This window comes from Mauremys mutica, chromosome 12, assembly GCF_020497125.1.
Source record: "Mauremys mutica isolate MM-2020 ecotype Southern chromosome 12, ASM2049712v1, whole genome shotgun sequence".
Taxonomy (NCBI): domain Eukaryota; kingdom Metazoa; phylum Chordata; order Testudines; family Geoemydidae; genus Mauremys; species Mauremys mutica.
In genome coordinates this window covers 34,314,672-34,337,193 of record NC_059083.1, presented here as the reverse complement: position 1 = coordinate 34,337,193, position 22,522 = coordinate 34,314,672, and the positions used below count along the sequence as shown (strand labels likewise).

The 22,522-nt window shown below is 44.9% G+C and overlaps 1 protein-coding gene across 1 annotated transcript in view; it reads right to left on the bottom strand.

The window, feature by feature from the left end:
- Window positions 1-18,567, bottom strand: part of LOC123346694 (butyrophilin subfamily 1 member A1-like) — a 30,624-nt gene extending 12,057 nt beyond the window's left edge. The window contains exons 1-8 of the mRNA XM_044984167.1: window positions 18,339-18,567; window positions 17,390-17,506; window positions 15,181-15,528; window positions 12,943-13,224; window positions 11,463-11,567; window positions 10,692-10,712; window positions 8,803-8,829; window positions 2,370-2,384 (exon numbers count right to left, since the gene is read on the bottom strand). Of these exons, the coding sequence (XP_044840102.1) occupies window positions 2,370-2,384; window positions 8,803-8,829; window positions 10,692-10,712; window positions 11,463-11,567; window positions 12,943-13,224; window positions 15,181-15,528; window positions 17,390-17,506; window positions 18,339-18,414 (991 nt within the window). The 5' untranslated portion in view covers window positions 18,415-18,567. The remainder of the gene's footprint in view (window positions 1-2,369; window positions 2,385-8,802; window positions 8,830-10,691; window positions 10,713-11,462; window positions 11,568-12,942; window positions 13,225-15,180; window positions 15,529-17,389; window positions 17,507-18,338) is intronic.
- Window positions 18,568-22,522: the final 3,955 nt, after the last annotated feature.

The window sequence follows — 22,522 nt, the reverse complement described above, 5'->3', positions numbered from 1 at the left end:
AGCCCTTTCGTATGCCCCAACTCTTCGTCGTACTGGCAGACCCGACGAAGGGCCTACCTGTCTCCTCCCAGAGGTTTTCATCTTGGGTGACGTCGTGCATTCGCACCTCCTGTGACTTGGCCCATGTTCCATTGAGCCACCTTACTGCACGTTTCACCAGGGCTCAGGCTTCTTCTGCTGCCTTCCTGGCTCACATACCCTTCCAGGGGATATGTTGTGCAACTACCTGGTCCTCGGTCCACACCTTTGCCTCATTGGTCCAACAGTCCATAGATGATGCAGCCTTTGGCTCAGCAGTTTGCATTCTGCAACATCTCACTCCGACCCCACCACCTACGTAAGGCTTGGGAATCACCTTACTGGAATGCATATGAGCAATCACTCGAAGAAGAAAAGACGGTTGCTCACCGTTGTAACTGTTGTTCTTCGAGATGTGTTGCTCATATCCATTCCACACCCACCCTCCTTCCCCACTGTCGGAGTAGCCAGCAAGAAGGAACTGAGGGGCGGGTGGGTCGGCAGGGGTATATATCTGGCGCTATAGCGGCGCCACTCCAGGGGTCGCCCAGCCGACCCACCGAGTGTTGCTAGGGTAAAAAATCTTCCGACGAACGTGCACGCGGCGCGCGCACACCTTACTGGAATGGATATGAGCAACACATCTCGAAGAACAACAGTTACAACGGTGAGTAACCGTCTTTTACTTATTTCTTTATCTCATTGGTCTAAAAATTAAAGAGAAATAAAGATATATTTTTGTTAGGGGTTTCCATTTTCTTACATTTTATTTCTATTTTTCACGCATATGACAGCGAAGGCTGAGAGAAATCAGCCTCCTCTTCAGGATGTCGGAGAAGAGGAGCCAGGGGTCCTTTCTGGTCTTTAAGTCTGTAATTCTATTGCTTATCGGCTTTTCAAATTAAATTTTGGTGTGAAATCTATCCAATTTAGTGTTTCCCCACATTTTATGAAATTACACTAACCCCCCAATCAAAAAACAATAATAACAAAAAGCAAGTACAGAAACAAACAAAAACAGGTTAAATATTGCACCAGAATTGTAAAAGTTAAATTTAAAAGCAAACAACTCCACAACAATTAAACAAACTCCCACATCAGGATCCAATTTGATACAAAAAAGAAATTTTGTCTGAGGAAGGACAATGACACTTACCAATTTTTGAATTTTGTTTGCCTAAAAATCAAACAGAAATACACATATTGTTTGTTGTTTCCCTTTTCTTATGTTTTATTTCTCATTATCATCAATACGACAAGGTTTAGAAACTATTTCTATTCAGTTTCTTCTTAAGGAGATGATCTGGTCATCCCTTCTGGTTGTAAACTCTGTGATTCTATTTGAATCATTGAATCATAGGAGAGAAAGTCTAATCCCCTGCACTTGTGGCAGGACTAAGTATTATCTATACCACCCCTAACCTGGTTTGTCTAACCTGCTCTGTAAAATCTCCAATGATGTAGATTCTATATCCTCCCTGGGCAATTTATTCCATTGCTCCACTACCCCACCTGTTAGGAAGTTTTTCCTAATGGCCAACCTAAACCTCCCTTGTTGCAATTTAAGCCCATTGCTTCTTGTCCTACCCTCAGAGGTTAATGAGAACAATTTCTCTCTCTCCTCCTTGTAACAACCTTTCATATACTTGAAAACTGTTATCATGTCAGTCTTCTCTTCTCTAGACTAAACAATTACTGTATTTCTTACCAATTAATCAAATTAGCTTTTTGTGTGAAATTTATCCAGGTTAGTTTTTCCTCACATTTTATAGAAGCAGCAAAGAATCCTGTGGCACCTTATAGACTAACAGACGTTTTGCAGCATGAGCTTTCGTGGGTGAATACCCACTTCTTCAGATGCATCTGAAGAATGCATTCTTCTTTGCATCTGAAGAAGTGGGTATTCACCCACGAAAGCTCATGCTGCAAAACGTCTGTTAGTCTATAAGGTGCCACAGGATTCTTTGCTGCTTCTACAGAACCAGACTAACACGGCTACCCCTCTGATACTTCACATTTTATAAAGTTATATCCCCCCCAATGAGAATAATCATTAAAAAGAAAGTATGCAAACAAACAAAAACATGTTTAATAAATAAATAAAAAGAGTACATTTATCAGGAAACAACTCCACAACAATTAAACAAGCTGCCTGTGATGGAATACCCTTTGGACTTCATGGGGACACGGCCACTCTTCAGTGGCTGATGGATAGAGTGCTATGGTCACATGGGTCCTACACGGCCACCTACATTGATAATATCATCATCTACAGTGAGATCTTGGCTGAATATATGAAGCACGTTACTGTGGTATTTTGGGCTCCCAAAGAGGCAGATTTGAGGGCCAACCCAACCAAGAAGTCACTTATCTAGGGTATACTGTGGTGGGGGGAATGGTGGGAGGGAGCGCTATGATCATTGGTGGGAAAGTCCAAGCCCTAGTGGCCTGCGGGATACAACTGACAGTTCATCCCAAACTCCATTACCATGGCTGCCCCTTTGACAGACCTGGTTAAGGGCACTGCACCCAAAAGGATCCACTTAACCAAAAGCTGTGACAAGGCATTTAGGGCACTACAAGACCTGTTGATCCAGGAGCCAGTAATATTGCACTCAGCCTTCTCAAAGCCCTTTATTCTCCGAACAGATGTGCCTGATGTCAGACTTGGAGCAGTGCTATCTGAGGAATTCAGAGAAGAGCACCCTGTTCTCTATCTCAGCAGAAAGCTATTCCCACAGGAGGTAGCCTAATAAGTCATTGAAAGGAGGCCCTGGAGGTGAAACAAGACATTGATGCCCTGTGCTATTACTTGTGGGGGCAGCCCTCCTGCCAAGTGACTGACCATGCACCACTCCACTGGCTGAAGTCAATGACAGGCCATAACCCAGGCGTTATGCAGTGGTATCTCTCAGTGCAGCCATAGAGCTTTCAACTGGTACATCGTTCAGGCATGGAAACTATATATGTGGACTTATCACAGGATGGTGGGGACACAAACCAGCCCCAGGACACCACAGCCCACGATCTGAGGGGGAGGGTGTGTGAGAGGTTCACAAACACCACACTGGGTGTGACAGTGTGAAAGAACAGTACTGGGTCCAGGTAACCCCACCCCTCCAGCCCTGCAGACCATACTCCAACTGGAGAAAGGGCTGAAAAGGAAGCAACCCAGCTGAGAAGGGAGACAGACCTACCCTGAAGATTACTGTCAAGGGCACCAGAGCAGCCTCCCTGAGGGACTCACTGCTCACTTGTCTACACTACAGGCCTTGTCTACACTACAGGACTATTTCGAATCTACTTAATTCGAATTTGTGGATTCGACCTTATGAAGTCGAATTTGTGTATCCATACTAAATACACTAATTCGAACTTCTGAGTCCACATTCACGGGGCCGGCGTCGACTTTCGAAGCGGTGCACTGTGGGAAGCTATCCCACAGTTCCCGCAGTCCCCGCTGCCCATTTGAATTCTGGGATTTCCCCCCAATGCATGCTGGGGGAAAAAATGTGTCGAGGGTGGTTTTGGGTAACTGTCGTCATTGAACCGTCAATCACGCCCTCCCTCCCTCCCTCCCTGAAAGCGCCTGCAGGCAATCTGTTCGTGCACTTTTCTGGTCAGTGACAGCGTGGACGCCACAGCACTGCAAGCATGGAGCCCGCTGCGATCCTCGCTGTTTTCTCCTCCTCGCACTTTATCGTCCACCTCTTCCACATTCAGCTGCTGAGAAATTGGGCTACTTTTCAATGGTTCTGCAAGCACTGGGGGACCATAGGGGCCTTTTTACCAACATGAACGTCATATGGCCGGGCAAGGTTCCTGATGCGTGTGTTCTCAGGAACTGTGGGCTGCTCAGACGCCTGCTGGAAGGTAGTTTCTTCCCGTACCACGAAATAACTGTTGTGGATGTGCATTTGCCTATAGTGATCCTCGGTGACCCAGCCTGCCCGCTAATGCACTTGCTCATGAAGCCCTATACAGGTGCCTGGGACAGCGACAAGGAACTCTTTAAATACCAGCGAGCAGCGAGCAGCGTGACCTGTGACTGTTCAGTTTCTTTACAGAGAAGCTGAACCTGCCCCTGTTTCTTTACCCAGTTACTGTTGACTCTCCTCTTCGGTTAAATACCCCGTTCTCCCCGTTTCCTCCACTTCCAAGACACGTGTAAAAATAAAATACATGTCACACTGTTACTGAGGAGAGGTTTCTTTATTCATGACTTTTCGTTAAAGGGTCGAAACTGGAACGCAGACTGCGGTGGGTAGGGTGTGCGCTGATGTAAAGACCGCCTCTAAACTCAAGGAATGACAGGCTCCTGCTCCTACAGCGGTCCGCATTGCCGGACTGCTTGTTTCAACGGAGCCTGCCATCCCTCCTTTTTGGGATTCTGTGTGCAGGGGGCTATGTGGCCTTGTGGCGGAGGAGGACGGATACAGATTCCTCTGCTGCGTGACTCAGCGGTCCACAACAAGGACCGCTGTATAAGATCTGTACCCGCCCTCCCCCGCTAAAAAGTCACATCCCCACCGCCCACACAGAACCTGGAAACCACCTCCCATACCGACCACGGTGCCTGCTGACTGCACTGTGTGTGTTACCCGCTGCTGATCCGGCCCCCGTGTCTGTACCCTGCGAAAGGTGCCTGTCCTATGCAATTAGCAACGCACTTCCCCACGCACCCCATTCAAACACAGTCTTCAGTGAGGAAACATGACGGAAACAGTACTTAACAGCAAAGTATTTTTATTACTTAAGTACACAGTTATGGGATGGGACTGGGATTGGGACTTGTTTGAGTCCGGAAGGGAAGGACTTATGCAAACGTACGGTATGAGAGCTTTTGGTTACTTGAGCACTCTGCTGGGGTGCAGTGACAGTATTCACGGCCCAGGGCGGGCATCCTCCTGGTTATTTAGGGTGAGGGGGGTATGTGACTTTGTGGCGGGGGAGGGCGGTTGCAGAGATACTGCCGGGGGCTCTGTCCTGCAGCAGTCCTGCAGAACATACACAAGTCGCCGGAGCGTGTCCGTTTGCTCCCTCAGTAGTACAAGCATTGCTTGACTCGCCTGCTTGTGTTCCTCACGCCACCTCTCCTCCCATTCGCTGTGTGAGCGCTGGTACAGAGAGACTTTCTCCCTCCACTGCCTCTGCTGGTCCGCCTCGGCTAGGTAGCAGCCCACACATTCATCGAAAATTGTGCCCCTTGTCTTTTTCTTTCGCCGCCTAATCTTCGCCAGCCTCTGCGAGGGGGATGCTGTGGAAGGTCTGGAGACAGTGGAAGCTGTGAGATGGGAAACAGTTAGTTAATTCCTTGCAATGATACTTTTTTGCGAACAATTAACTGAGTCTAGACTGTCTCTGTGAATTTTTTGTTGAGACCCCTGTGCCTGCTGTTGCACAAATCATTTGCGCGGTGGATTCTGGGTAAATGTCGCCAGTCATTCCTTCCTCCGGGAAAGCAAGGGCAGACAATCATTTCGATCACGTTTTCCATGAAATGCCCTGGCACACGCCATAGCGTGGCAACAATGGACCCTATTTTGCCTTTTGTGTATGTCACCATATGTGTACTGTATGCCGCTGACAGAGGCGGACCAGCAGCGCTACACAGCAGCATGCTTATGCTTTTGCATGACAGCAGCGATGGTTACCAGGCATACTGCACCGTCTACCATACCATGAATTGGTAAGAAGACGGTAATAAGATGGTCATGGTTACCTGTCCTTTTGCACTGCGCCATTTGGTGCTGTCATAAGTGCCCCTGGTCGATCAGCCAGGGGCGCAAAAGCAAAATTTGGGAATGACTCCCTGAGTCAATCCCTCCTTTTTGGGTATCTAAAAATAGAATCAGTCCTGCCTAGATTATGTGCAAGTGTACTAGAGAACCACTGTATCATACAACCAGAGACCACAGCTGCTCTCTGTCCAATCCTGCATAAATTTTGAGCAGAACGCTATTCACAGGGTGTGCTCCTGAAACAACCCCAGCTGTTCATTCCATTCTTCCCCCAGCCTTCCTGGGTTCCAATACCATTGTCCCCCCACTTGTGTGATGAAGTAATATAGAATGCATGAATAAGACACAGGTAGTCGTTTGTGAGAAATGAGTGGAAGGAAGCCTCCAGCTGCAATGATAGTCCAGAGATGACATTAAGGGGTGTGGAGGAGGGAGCCACTCATCCCTCTGCTAGTCCAGGGGCAATTGAATCTTTTCTTTACAATGAAGGGTGGGGGCTGATGGATCTCAGCCCCCTGTTGCAATGATGAGGACGGTTACCAGCCATACTGCACCATCTACCATGAAAAATTAGCAACAGGCGGCCTTGACCGACCGGTCCCAAGCAAGTTGGTATGGTCGTTATGGTTACCAGTCCTTTTGCACTGCCCCATGTGCCAATAGGCTGATGATGAGGATGGATTTCCATCGTTTTGTACCATCAGCCATCCATAGCGTGGGGGGAGCAAGGATGTTGGTGTTGAGTGCTGCACCATCGCGTCTATCTGCAGCATTCAGTACAGATACGGTGACATGTAAAAGAGTCAACAGAGGATTGTTTTCCCTTTAACTTCTGGGGGTCGGGGGGGTGCGTAAATTGCCGAGCTATGCCCCGACCCACCGCGGACACTGTGTTTGACCCTAGAAGCATTTGGAGATCAGCCAAGAATGCAAATGCTTTTCGGAGACAGCAGGAACTGTGGGATACCTTGCGTCCTCGTTCCCCCCTCCCTCCATGAGCGTCCATTTGATTCTTTGGCTTTCCGTTACGCTCGTCACGCAGCTGCGTGCTGAGTCTGTGCTATGCCGTCTGTCCGTTTATTTATTAAAAATACTTTTGACCAGGCGCACCATAACAGTAATTCCACTACTTAGATGCATGAGTCTCCTAGCGAGATCACCGTGAGGACGGGCACTGAAGGAGATAGAGAGCGCATGCTGCGTGAAATCTATCACGAACCACGGACCTATGCAGCCGTGCTCGGGGAGGCAATGCTCCCTGAATACCGCATGAAAGCCTCGCGCGGAAAAGGGTGCTATCACGGAGCACCCAATAAGGCAGCTCTCCCCAGGAACCTCCTGCTGATGCTTATCGATTAACGGCAGGAGAGCTTCGTGGCGTTCTCCCAGGAGGATTTCTGTTCTATCACCATATATACAGAGACCTCCTTTTCACACACTTCAGATTCCTGTTATATTAAGAATAAAAGTTAACATGGTTAAAGCACTTACCGACTGCTCCTACCCCTGATTCAGGATCCGGGTTCCTGGCCGGGGAGGGTTGTTGGGGGATCTCCGTGACGGTGATGAAGAGATCCTGGCTGTCGGGGAAACCAGCGTTGTAAGCGCTATAGCCTGCCTCGTCCTCCACAAACCCTTCCTCATCTTCCCCGTCCGTGAACATCGTCGAGGAACTGTCCGTCGACACTGTCCCATCATCAGAGTCCATGGTCACTGGTGGGGCAGTGGTGGCAGGCTCCGTAGCGTCCGTTGGCCGCTTTGATTTTTTGGTAGCCTTGTCTGGGGTCCTTGATTTTCACGCGGCGCTGTGTTGCATGACGGCTATATCCTCTGTCTGTATCATGGCTTTGGAGACCTTCTCGTAGGTCTTTGCATTCCGTTCGTTGGAGCACAGCTCCGAAAGCACAGACTCCTCGCCCCACACACCGATCAGATCCAAGAGTTCCCGGTCAGTCTATGCCGGGTCCCTCTTTCTATTCAGAGATTACATGAACTCCTCTGCTGGAGAGCTCTGCATTGCTGCCGGTGCTGCGGAGCTCGCCCCGATGTGCAACCAGAACGTCAGATTCAAACCGCCCAGACAGGAAAATGAATTCAAATTTTCGCGGGTCATTTCCTGTGTGGCTGGGCAGAAAATCCAAGCTCGGGCTGCTGTCCAGAGCGTCAACAGAGTGGTGCAGTGTGGGATAGCTCCCGGAGCTACTAAGTTCGATTTCCATCCACACCTAGCCTAATTCGAACTAGCCATGTCGAATTTAGCGTTACTCCACCTGCCGGGGTGGAGTACCAAATTCGAACTAAAGAGCCCTCTAGTTCGAATTAAATGGCTTCCTGGTGTGGACGGTTGAGCGGTTAGTTCGAATTAACGCTGCTAAATTCGAATTAAAGTCCTAGTGTAGACCAGGCCTTAGACCTGGTTGGGGTTGATGGTTTGGTGCCTTTTCTTTTTCTTTTCAACTTATCTTGAACTTGAAGCTGGGGAAGCCCAGCAGCCAGTAGGAAGTGACCTAAGGAGGGTTATTTGGACAATATCTTTGGGGGCCAGACACTGTTGACCTTCCTAGGGTGCTGGATCAGAGACCGGTGTAGTGGGTGGACCCGGGTTCCCCTATTTCACTGCACCAGCTGTTTGGGGATGGGCCCCGGGGCTGGCTCAGCACCCTGAGACTGTGGCACCACCTGTACTTCACCCCTTCCTTCCCCCCTTCGCCTCTTCCCCTGAAGCCCCCACCACTCGCTCCTCTCTGCCCCCTAGAGCAAGTGGCAGGTGAGAGGCGCTTGGGGGAGAGGGTGGAGAGGAGTGAGCAGTGGGTGGGGGCCCTCAGAGGAGTGGGCTGAGAGGAGTGGATGGGAGGCGCTCGGGGGGGGGGAACTTTGGGGGAGGGGGCGGAGTGGGGGCAGGGCCTCGGGGATGAGGGCAGAGTGGGGATGGAGCACCCCCCACAAAAAGAAAAGTCAGAGCCTGTGACCAATGACTCATTACATTCCCACATGAAGATCCAATTTTGTATAAAATCTTTCTTCTCAGAGGAAGGAAAATGACACTTACCAATTTCTAGATTTTGTTTGCCTAAAAAATACACAGAAATACACATACATGTTTTTATGAACTTTCCTTCCCTAATGTGTTGTTTCTCTTTTTCATGAAAGTTAAAGCCGGGTAATTATTTCTATTCAATTTCCCTTTTACTATTGCTTTCCCACCACTCCAAATAACATTTTGGTGTGAAGTTTATCTAATGTAGACTTACCCCAAATGCTATGAAACTAGATTATCAAACCCTGTCCTGGGACACATCCCCATCCCAGTCAGGAAAAGGCAAAAACTCCTCTGGGCTCAACTGGCATTAAACAGGCATCCTGCAGGGCCTACTCCTCTTGGAGGAAATGATCTTGAAAGGGAGAGTTTGTCACAGGAAGGGGGAGGCTGCTGGAACTCAGAGGTAGCTGATTCTTGCAACAGAGTTGCTGGAACACAACTTGTGAACCTCTGCCACTGACAAGGGTCCTTCAGATGAGGTACAAGCTGACTGCAGCAGGGAGTGGTTGAAGATAAACCTTGTTCTGGGATCTAGCTGTACTGAAACATCTGTCATGAACTCACTTGATTCGTGCTACACCCCCAGCTTTGCAACAGTTTCTAGACTCTTCAGTCTTCCAGACTCTCTCTTCCTCTTGGATAAGCCACACAGCTTCACTACTTCCTTAGATTGGACCTATCAGCCTTCAGCACTCCTGCTTTGCACTCTGAGCTCTGTTCGGTGAGTCCAACTGAGATACTCCTGATAGAGACTTGCACACTCTTCAGGGATAAATGCACCTCACCAAGCGTTTGCAGTGGCACTCAAAGAGCATTGTCAAAACAGTCGGCAGTATTAGTCAACTGGACTCAGCATAGGTTGTCATAGAGAACTGAAGGTTAAAACATACACCATTCTGGTCAGCCCAGAGCCCAGATTCTGTAGTGAACCCCAGTGTTAAAGCTCTGTTTGTTTCTCCATCCGACCTCCTTATTCAGAGTCCAGATTAGAGCCCTGACTCCTTCCAGCAGCCAGCTCTTATCCCCAACCTCACACCTCTCCAGTCCTTTGTTCTTGAGCTGGGGAATGCTGCTCAGCTTCCCTGCTTAGATGTGGGGGAATCCATCTCCCTCTGGGTTGTTGGTTGCTAGGGGTCAATACCCAGTGACTGGATTTGCCACTGTTTTCTCAGATGTTCCATTGATATGGGGACTAAGGCCCATAACATCAATACTGATGTCTCTTAACCAGAGAGCAAAACAGTCCTTTTCTATCCACTGGGTAACAATGTCACATATAGAGGAAATTGAGGCATACATAGAATTCATAAAAACATTGAAGAAAATTCCCACTTCATCACACCTTCATTGACAAGACAGACATCTATAGATTCTTCTGAAAAACTCTGAGACTGAGGGCTGGTCTGCACTGACAACTTACACCCTTCAGACATGTAGCTAGGCCGACCTCACCTCCTGATTGGAAGGACTTTTAAAGGGGGAGGGTTCTCTGGAAACATCCAATTGATGATATCATCTACAGTGAGAACTGGGCCAAACATATGAAGCAGGTTGCTACGGTATTTCAGGCTCTCAAGGAGGCAAGTTGGACGGGCAACCCAACCAAGTGTAAGCTGGCCACCCAAGAAGTCACTTACCTAGGGTATGTTGTGGCAGGGGGTGGGGGAGAGGGGGAAGATATGACCTTTGGTGGAAAAGTCCAAGCCCTAGTGGCCTGCGGGATACGATTAACAGTTCATCACTACAGGGATCACATCAACCCTCCCCTGCCCAACAAACACAGAGAAATAAAAATAAATCAAAGAAACCAACAAGTCTATATACAATTGTGTGACTGTGGTCAAAATTTGTATTTTTTTGTAATTTGTAGAAAAGGGGAAATTGAAACTTACCAACTTCTTCAGTAAGTTTCCCTTAAAAATACAGAAATAAATATAAATTATTTTCCTCTCCCTGCTTCAAGAAACAGTGTTAAAAGACAACATCCTATAAGTACAAAATTCATTAGGAGCATGGAGGGACAAGTCCAATTTATTTGGAAATTGGGCAGATATTCTTTATGGGCGAAGTGAACCCAGAGCCCCAGAGCATGGACAGCTGTGTCTGAGTTATGTGACAGTTGATATGATTTTTTTTCCTAACTGAAGAAGAAATGTGTTTATTTACTGATTTACCACAGGGGCATTTCTACTGGGCCTATCACTGTAATATCGAGATGCATGACACTTTGTTACCAAAAAAGATCTTTGAAGTACAAATATGACAGACTAGACTTTGCAGAACCTTGTCTCAAATGGGACAGAGACAGACAGTGATAACCCCTGAGAACTAGGAAAAGGGGGAGATGGAGGACTGAGCAGAACACAGATGTATCTGCTATGATCTGATTCTTTGGTTCAGTTCTATAGCCTAAGACTCTCTTCCCTCCTATTTTCCCACCCACAACTATCCCATCACGCTCTATCAATACCCACACCTCCCGCAACACACACACACACCTCTGCCCCCACCCTCTATTAATAAATTCACATGAATTCTTCTTTTTTATTTAGGACAAGATCAACAGGTCACATGTTCTTATAATATAAAATTCTGAAATTCCTCTTATTTATTTATTAAAATAAAACCTTTATATACAGTATATTTCTCCCTCTGATATTTACCTTTAATTTTAAAGAGATAAACAGTGAGGCCAATGAAACCAAACAAAACCACCAGGATCACACTGAGAGCCACCATCCAGGAATTCACCCTTGGGAAAAATGGATCTGAAAAAAAACACACCAAGAAATTGCCTTTGTTTGGAAGCAGGGATGAAAATCAGAAGTTTTTATTCTATATAAATACATAAATAGTACCCAGCAGGATTTCTGTGAGATAAGAGTGAACGAATGGCCATGTCTGCACTACACAAAATGCCAGAAAATGATTTTTACAATGGCTCCATTCAAAACAGATTTAACACTGATTTATCTTGGAAAAAATAGACCTGATTTGATCCATTGCTATTCAGAGAGATGTAGAATTCAGGGGCAAATTCTTTGCTCATAAAAAAACACTGACTTCAATAGAATTACACCAGCAAAGAATTTAATCCTTAGTGCTTAGCAACATTCAGAAATTGTCAGATTAATTAGAATATTTTTGAAAAATCCACTATTACCCCCCAATATTTGAAGGAATCATAATCACAATTTCTCCAAACAATTATGTATCAAATGTATTAATCTTCATTTACTGTTCTTGTGCTCACAGTGATTCAGACATCCACCCAGGATGGAATTTTGGAAATGTACCTAAAGCTTTCTCTGCCCAGGGTTTGTGCTCTGATACAGTGAAACTGGGGCAACCCTCTTATGTGGCCATCCTTAAATTGGTTGAAGAATTGACAACATATGAAGGTTGCAGCAATTTGAATAAATTAATGCACAAAATCTTAAATCATAAATTGTCTTAATAGTGCCCTACCTCCATTTACCTGAAGTTGGTAAGGAATTGACTGGAACTAAATCTATATAGGGCACTCTGAAACATATATGAGTGTTCAACCAAGCAAGTATAATCAATTAATAAAATAGTTAATCAGTGCAACTTTTGTTTGTAGACAAGGGTAAAATGAGTCCCTTTGTGGATCTAGACCAAAGTGACTTAAGGAGCACAAGTCCCATTGAATGTCAGTAGAAACAACATCACATGACTGCGGTGACATTTCACACAAGTAATGAACAATGATTTGGGGGAGTAAGAAGATCACAAAGAAGGCACATCACAAAATGTACCACATTAAAAAAAATCATTAAGATGAAGTTAAGGTCGCAGGAACATATTGCATCAGTGGATTGAGTGAAAATTTCTTTTCAAAAGGTTGGAAGTTTGTGTCTGTATGTACATTCTAGAATATGAGAAAAGTCAAACTTAACATTAAATGTACATGAAACCCAAAACTTTGTTAGACTGAATACTCACAATGAAGGGAACCAAATTGCCTAAGCTGTGACCCAGTAAAGATACCAGCCTCCCACCTTCTGTGTTTGTATGTGGATTATGAAATATTCACCACAGACGTTTCAGTTCTTGTTTTCCTATGTTTTGTTTTGTTTCTGGTGGTGGTGAGTTCAGTGTGGGATTTGGATGGTAACTGACCTGCTATATAAACTGCTGATTCCTTTTCTTGATTGAGAATGGTGTTCCTGATGCAACAGGACAAGTTTTGGTTTGAATGTTTTTTCACAATGAGTGCAGTTTCTATTCCAAACAGGTTGTTATCACCTCGGGATGTTGTTTCAGAGAGTGATGGTAAATCTCGCCCACTGAGATCTTTCCACAGCACCTCAGGTTCTGGGTACCAACCAGATGATCGACAAACCACCCGGATCCCTCCATCCTTGTGATCCTCAACAGAGATGAGAGGAGCAGAGCCCAGACCTAAGGGGAAAATACATGAAAATTCCATGAATTAATTTATAAAGCAGAAGGGATGAGGAACAGTTTATGGGTCCCTTACTCACACTAGAAATCACTAATTCATGGGGGTTGTCAGTAGAACAGATAAATGAATACTGGAATGGCTGAAATCCCAATATTTATGGACACAAAAAACATAAACAAATATTTAAAATAAGTTCACTGAGTCAGTGGGAGATATTGTTGTCTCAACACAGGAGCAACTGAGTGCTGAGCACCTTTGGAGATATGACAATGTAGATACCTGAATAGGATCTGAAATTTTGAAAATCTAATTAGTGCACTGGATAAATATATTTATTTTTAAAAAAGGCTAAGTGGCTTCATGGTTACAGTGTCAAAGCAGCAGGGGAGAAATGCTAGGTCTTGTCTAAGAGTGGTAAATACATAATTAGTAATATGATTATGGCATAATGATGTTGTATCTTATATAAGATGTGTCATGTAAGGTGTCAATGGAAAAGTTATGATTTGCTGAATATGGTTATCATATTTAGACAATGCTAATGGCCCATGAGCAAAAAGAGTGGGCCATGGTAAAGTCTTGTCCTCACCGGGGGACAATGAAGACAGCCTATGGATAATGGCTGCCATGACTCATCAAGCATGCAGGGGCATCTGGCTAGATCACATGATACTGAACTCCATTTTGGTACCTGTATTTTTCCACAAACTGGGCTGGGAACCTGGCTTGGAACAAAGAGATTCCTGCCATATGGAAGAAACTATAAAAGGAGGAAGTGACATCACCAACAGGCCTCACTTTCCTCACAACTCCACATCTGGATATAGCTCTGGAAGAGCACAGACTTTGAACTGGGGAAGTGCTGGTCCCAGGTGGGAAAGAAGGAAACCCTGCCTGTGTATGAAACATCTACAAACTGCTTGTACTATCTAACAGGGTGAGACACTGTTTGATTTAAATCCTGTGTAGTATATTAGGCTTAGATTGTGGTTTTGTTTATTTGCTAAGTAATCTACTTTGATCTGTTTGCTATCACTTATAATCACTTAAAATCTATCTTTCAGTCATTAATAAATATATTTTATATTTTTTACCTAAAGCAGTGTGGTTTGAGTAAAGAGTTTGGGAAAAATCTTAGCTCAGCTAACAAAGGTTTTGTGCATATTCCTCTCCACATTGAGGGAGGGGTGAACTGGGTAATTGTAATAATTTTTTTCTGGTCAGGTTTTTGACCAGGGCAGGATGGTACAGCTCCAGGATCCTAGGTTGGGGTGCTGGGGTGTGTTTTGGCTGAAGCCTCGCTATTGTGGGTTCATGAGTGCCTGGCCAGATGCATTCATGAACACTGCTGGATGTGGTCCCTGCCTGAGGATGTTGGTGTGAATGCAAGTGTGGAGGGCTTTGCCACTTGTCACAACATCACAGTGCAAGAGGGAACCCAGATTGGTGAGAGAGAAGGCTCAGCTGTACCTCAGTTCCAGCTGGCACCTGGGGAGAACCCGTCACACCCATCACCACCATCACCATTATACAGTCTCAGCAAATAATAACAGCATTAGATTTTAACTACGCCCCAAAACAACAACTAACAGTGAACCAATAAAATGGCCATAAAAGTCTGGCAGTCCCACCTTAGCCCACATCCTAGAAATGCAAGCAGAGCAACTGGAAGGTCATATGTGTCCAGAAGTCCTTTCCTTCTTAACTAAAGACCGCTTTGGGGTCAATTAAGATTGGGCAAGAAAGTGCCTTGGCCATCCTGAAAATGTTTTTAGTAACATGTTGGGAAAGTTTCCAGCATATTTTCTCTAGAATGAAAATGGCTGTTTGCTGAAAGTTAGATACACTGTGTTATTGTAAAATATATCACAAACAGGGAGTCACAGTTGTGGTAATAGGAAAGAACAAAGCCTGCAAACCGCACAAAGCTAAAACTGTCACAGGCTACTGACCTGCTACCCGCAGTTCCAATATGGTTTCTTCATAAGAAGTATCATCTTGAACAAAGCAGTGGTATTTTCCTTCATCAGAGTGTCTGATATTGAGAATCCTCAAGGGAACGTTTCCATCTGTGAGTCCAGCTTTCAAAAGCTCTGTCCTTCCCTGATATTCTGGCATCTGCCCATCGTACTGATCCTTCCCACCACGATACAGGTGCACAAAGGGTACAAACTGAGATCGGAACCATCTCACCTCCATGTTTGCAGCGCTCATGCTGGGGGACAGGTGACAGGGTAACACAGTTTCCTGACCCAGGATGGCAGCGACAGGGTCACGGGGTCCAATCACTGTGAACTTTGCTGGAAAATGCACCAGAACAACAACAACGAAAAGCAGCTCAGAAGAAAGAGAGAATTTGATATGAAGGACACATCCAACAGGTTCCATTTCAGACAAACTTTCCAAAAAGTTCAGCCAGAGACAGACACCTGGCATGCAAAATTTCATCCTGAATATTTAAGAAAGAGCAGCGCTCATGGGCAGCAGGACTGGGGCTCCGTTATAAGACCACTCAGCCTCAGTGTATGGCACAGGCACACAGCACTGAGATGGGGTGTGGAGCTGATAACAGGTAAGTTTGGTGCATGGCCCAGGCACAGAGCATGAGACAGAATGGGGAGCTGAGAATTGGTAAGTTCAGTGCATGACCGAGGCACACAGTGCTGACACGGGGTGGGAAGCTGAAGACAGGTGTATTCAGTCCATGTCACAGTCACACATCAGAGAAACTGAGGCAGAGAACTGGGAATAGACGTGCTCAGTGTATAGTTGAGACAAACTTACTATTCAACAGCCATTTTTGTAAGTGCTCTCAAACTGACACGCTTACTGACATTCCCATGAAATTTGCTGGGCCACAGCAGGAATAGTGGTAGGGTTGGTAGGCCATATTTGGTGTTCTTTCAGCAAGGTGCTCCTGAGACATGGCCCTATTGCTAGAGCCAATTGTTGGACAATTATGGTTCAATGCTTCACATGCTCAAGAGACCAAATAACCAAACATAGTGAAAATTATTTCCTAAAGACAAAACAATACGAAAAGGAGACATCCATATACTCTCCCTGGGAAACAATTCTTATCTTGCAGCGTGCTCACCTTACACACAAGGTGTGCTTGAAAAATACACCCCAAACCCACATATACTTATACCATTACTGTTTACAAGTGAGAAAGCACTTTATACATCACCTAAGATCCAACCCACCAATTTCTTAACTTGTTGTTCGGTACCTTCCCTAACCCTGTTTTGGATACCACATTCCAAACCAGGTGAGTGTAGAGGTACATCCCAACCAGTGCTAGGACACACCTTTCATGGCTTTGATAGGCTTCCTATTTTCTATTGTGACTGCTGACATCAGATTTGTAAAGTGTTGTGAGATACACCTCTACCCCGATATAAAGTGACCCGATATAAAGTGACCCGATAAAACACGAATTCAGATATAACCCCATAAAGCACTCCGCTGGATCAAAGGAAGTTCGATATAATGCGGTTTCACCTATAATGTGGTAAGATTTTTTGGCTCCCGAGGACAACATTATATAGAGGTGTATTACATATTTGTGAACAGAACTGTGGGAAAAGCATAATACATTCAGTTAACTTCCCAACAGTATCTCTCTCTCTAATGTATATTATAGGATTACCGTGCACATAATGTCTAATAATATGGTGTATACTACACCTAACATATATGTATTAGCTAACAGGCCCAATTAAAAAGTCACATGACATCAATGTATTCTGGTTCTTCTTATGTTTTTGTGCAGATTAGTCTCAGACTATGGCTCTGATCTTGTTTACATCTGAAATCCACTAAGTTATTGGATTTTATTATTTATTATTATTATTATTATTATTATTATTAAACTCTTCAATAAGTGTCCACCCAATGCTCTGGGCGCCTTTGACAATCTTTTCAGAATACTTGTGTGAAGAAACAGACCTGGGCACTATCCAAGGAGCAAATAAAATAACCCAGCAGCAGCAACATAATCAGAGCAATCAATGAATAATGAAGGTGCTGATCTTGCTGTGTGGTTAAGTTTACACACTGTGAGTAGTTACGTTGACTTTGAGTGGAGCATGTTGTTAAGTCATTTTAGGGGCCTAAATAAATCCTCTAAAAAACAGCAGAGACAGGGCGGATTCCTACCTGATTCCATCTTGTGAACATAACAAGAAAAGAAGAAAACAATAAAACTGGGGAGAGGGGAGCTGGCTCTGGATCCGTGACAGAATGAGAGAACCTCCATCTTCACTGTAACTTGATCTAGACAATAGTGGGAGGATAAAAAAACTCATCATAATGACCATAACACTGACTAACATTAAATCATTAACATCAAACATTAAAGAGGACTCATTAAATCAAAAAAGAATAAATACATTGTTAAGTGAACTCTTTTGTATTGTGGAGTTAGAACAGCCATTCAATTACAGTTGAAAATGTGTTTCCTTTACGATTCTGATTTTGTCCCATCCCTTCAAAATCCACGTTAAAAAAAAGTCAGATGAGTGTAAAAGTTTGTAGTAATTCCATCAAGGGAGAAAAATGTTTTTAAGGAATGAAAAACAGTGTGTGTGTATGTGAGAGAGAAAGATTCTTGGGGTCTTTTTTAACCCATTTCTTTTCTTTCAACATATCAGATGCAAAATGATTCAGTCCCATAAACTGAGCTGTTAAGTAACAGGGACCACAGAGAAAGACACTTCTCATAAACTTGGATTTGCAAGAGTTTGTAACTTACTTTATAAAACAGAAATATACAGTAAGTTAATTCATAGCAAATCTCCCTTTGAATGCATTGAGAGCAGGATCAGATCCAGTTTTCTTGAATAAAGTGTAGGAGCAAAGAAATAGATTCTTAAATTAAATAACCAGAATAGTCTGGAGTTACATTACAATGAAAGGAGTGGGGAAAATAGCTCTGTATCATTTTGAATATATAGTTCAAAAGCAAACTGTATATTCAGAGTAAGACACATTTATCCTGGGATTATTGGATCATTTTGCAGTTAATAATTCACACAGGGAATAAATGTCTACTAGGAGATATCAGAGAGCAAGGGAGATGGTATTCAAGTGACAGAAGCTCACTTACCTGACACATCCTGGAAATAATCTTTGGAACAGTTTTGAGCTCTCTCTGGTGTTCCCAGGTTTTCTAAAATCCTCATCCATTCTCCTCTGGTTAGTTTACATTGTCAGTGACTCTTTCAGTGAGGAGACTGCAAAATTAATTTCTTAGTCAGAAATTACAGAGACAAAGAGCTGAATCCTGGTCTTTCCTTCTATATTTCTGCCAAAATGGTGTTTATTTTTTGTTGGATGCTGAAGTGAAATGTGTCTCTCTTGATACCTTCACCAAGCTAGAAAGAGAAAGTAGAAAAGGAACTGGAAAGTTACGATGATTTCAGTCCATATCATACCCTGATTATCGTTTGGAGATTAGGATCCTCCCCCAAAGAAGTCCTCCTAGCCTGCCAGTGTTGGTGGCAGTAGAGTCAGACATCCAAGTGCCCCAGTCCGGCTGAAGGCAATGAGAATTCTGAAGAGGCTCGGCTTCCCACTTCTCAAGAACTGGTAAATACTGTCATAATAACCATTATATTTTTCATCTCATGCTCCAAATGGAAACTCACCTTTTAATTACTTAAGCAACAAGCAAACTTTGTACTGCTACACCGGAGTTTCTGGTGAAGAGAGTGTCTTTATCGCTGTAAGGTTGAAGTTTAAAGTCCAACCCACCTCTGTTCTCAGATAGGAATCAAAGAGGGATCAAACTGCATTAGTTGATTTTAGGTTCTAATTGGTCAGCAGACATAGTGCTCTCCTTGTGACAGGATCCCTGGGGTACAACCTGGAACTGGAGTACTGCTGTGCCCCCTGAACTCTCCAGCCTGGGCTGTCTCTCACAATGCCTTGCTAGTGACAAGCGGCAAACTCCTCCAGGCTCTTTTATCACGCTGCACAACAGCACGTGCAGCCCCACTCCCAGCTAGATTGTCTGAATGCTCCCAGAGCCATTCACGAATCTCACCGAGGAAGGCACCAGCCAATTCCCCCCAGCTCCCCAGCCTTACACCCCAGAACTGTACTGTCTTGCCCTGGTCAGAAGCCTGACCAGTGTAAGTTTATTACCCAGTCCGCCCCTCCTTCAACATGGAGAAGACACACACTAGCCTTTGTAAATTGAGCAGAGATTTCCCAAGCACTGGGACCAAAACACACTGTTTTAGGTAAAATATAAAACAGATTTATTAACTACAGAAAGATCAATTTTAAGTGATTATCAGTGGGAGGCATAAAAGTTCAGAGATAGTAACCAAAGAAAATAAAAGGTAAGCGCACAATCTAAATCTTAAACCTTATTACACTAGACAATATTTAGATCAAGCTATTTTCTCACCCCACTGGATGTTACAGTTCTTAATACACAGGCTTGTCTCTCAAGCCAGGGACCAGCCTGCTCAACTGAAGTCTTCATCTTGTGAGCTCATAGGTGCCAACTTTCTAATGTGCCGGGAGGTGCTCCCATTGGCTCTGCCCCAGTCCTGCCTCAACTCCAGTCCTTCCCTCAAGGCTTTATCTCCTGCTGCATTCCACCCATACCCATGAGCAAACCCCTTCCTTGCTCCCCGTCTCCCTCCAAGTGCCTCCCGCATGCCACGGAACAGCTGATCCATGGTGAATGGGAGGTGCTGGGAGAGAGGGGGAGGCACTGATTGGTGGGCCCTTTGACAGACGGGAGGCACTGGGTGGAAGGGGACGCACTGATGGGGGCTGCTGGTGGGTGCTTAGTACCCCACCATTTTTTTTCCATGGCTGCTCCAGCCTTGGACCACCCATGGAGTCAGTGCCTATGTCTCAGTTTTCTTGTTGCTTCCAGTGCTTCCAGGGGAGGAGAAAGGCAAAAGCATAATGCCACTGATCCCTATTTTATATCCTTAGTCCATGTGCCTAAAAGACACTTGCCCAGACATGACCTGGTGGGCTTTGTGGAGTCAGAAGGTTGAGCAATCACCCTGGCGTGGTCTTGTGCAACTGAGTCATGGGGTTGAGAAGTCCACACTGTGTGGTGCTTGCACAACTGTCACTGAATTACAGCTCCCCTGTTGACTAGTGGTCATTTAACACCCTCCTGGGTGGGGATCACAACCTTTATAGTAGAGACTCCAGAATTCAGAGCATATTTCAGTAACAACCATACAGCAAAATCTGATCACTTCATATACATTAACTATATACACATTTGGACAGAACAAGAAGTTTCATCAGATCATGATATCTTACATGGCATGCTTGTATGAAATATCACAACCATATATGACTGATAAATTTGAGGGTTACAGGATGCTATTTTGAGGTACGGCATGTCACACTCCTCCAGTGAGGTGGGAGTACAGAAGACAGTCTGAGTAAAGGGATTTCATTAGTTTCTCATTTATTTGTAGAGGTTTCAGCTCCCAGCTCCCCCTCATGGGGCTGCTCCATTCCCAGCAGTAGACACACAACAAAGAAAGTTTTAGTTAGGAGGGAGCAGAGGAGGCAGGTAACAACTTTAAACTCCCTCCCCTAAATACATCCTCCACTCCCAGGCCAGTGAACAGAGAGGAATGTGCAAAATTGTGGAAGAGCCACAGTAGGAAGTGGCATTAGGTGGGGTAGCCCCAACCCCAGCCTAGAGAGAAGGGAGGAGCTGCCAGCATGAGAAGGAGAACATCTTCTCTATCCAGGAAGCAGCTCCAATGAGAGAGCCCAGGCTCGCCCACAGGAAAGGCAGGATGTTGGAGAAGAGCGATGGGGAGACCCCCTGCACTGGGGTGAAGTTGAGGGATGTGCCAGCCCTCAGGGCAGAGAGCTCTGTTCAGGTGCTTCTCAGTGAGTGTTTCTGTTCATCAGCCTGGGCATGAACTCAGCACTAAGGCTGGTGTCAGGAGTGTTTGTGTGACTTCAGCTTGGGATTGCCTCACTGTTTAATGATTTTGTTTTTTAGGGCTGTGTGTGCTACGGTCTCTGTTGGTTTGGTTGGTAACTTTGGCTACACTCTCATGAAGATGTTTTCTCTGGACTTTTCTCATAATTTAAAGACAGTCTCCACCTACAACCTCACCCTGTCTGTGTGCTCCTAGGGGTCCCCTGTTTTTCTCTCCAGTGCAGACGGCAGAGTGTCTGGAGGGAGAAAGGATAAGAGAGGTGGGATTTCAGGCTTTCATATTTATAACAGCATCACCACTCTGAACTCATAGACCTGTGTTTTAATTATGACAGAGGAACAGACCGAGAGGCACAGGGACTCACTCAGATATTTAATATAAACTAATCTAAAACTTTCTATTTCGTCTCTCATTCAGGCATCTCCCAGCAATGGAACCAGCATCCTTGCAGCCTCACAACAATCCCAGGACAGACAATCTGTAAGAGAGATTTATTTTTCCCTCCTCATCCCCTCCCACCCTCCAGACTCCAGTTGGTTTGTCTCATTCACTTACTGCCTTTTGTCATAACCTAGACCCAGAGCCTGCAAAGCCTTTGGAATAAAAGTAACTTTACCCGTTTTGGTCCCTTTGACTCTAATGGGATGTTCAGAGGTTGTGAAATCCTGGCTCAAATTGTGAGCTGTTGGGTTTGTTTACTCAGTGTCTCTACAGGGGGCAGCACGACGGGGACCTCATCCTCCATAGGCAGAAATAGGAATAATAATAAAATCATTCGATCCATGTGGAAATTGAGGCAGGGGGAAGGTTGGCTCCATGGGCCGGATTCACCCCTGTACTTGTAAAAGGAGAGATGCTGGAGATTTGTCGCCATCAGTCACACTTCTTCATTCTGCTGCTGTTTCATGTTTGATTCCCCACCCCTCCGTGGAGAAGAACATCAGACCAAGGAATTGGTTAGAATCAGGTGACCAGGCCACCTGACTCTGTAGCATCCCAGCATCACCTCCACAGGATGGCCAAGTCTTTTCACAGTCCATTGTCTTTGCTGATGGGCCATCAAGCCCAGTCTGGCTTTTCTATTGTAGTCCCTGAAGTGTCAGCAGTTGGAGTGACATAAAGCAACAGATATGAAATACAGATACATAGGTCAATATTCCTAATTTCATTTACAAAAAGGATACATGCATACAAATGGGATAATCATATTCAGTAAATTATACCCTTTCCAATGATATCTTACATGACCCATCTTGCATAAAATACATCTCAGTTATGTCATATTCAGATCATAAACATATTTTCATAAAGCATATGGAATATTAGGTTACATCTTAAATCAAAGTCT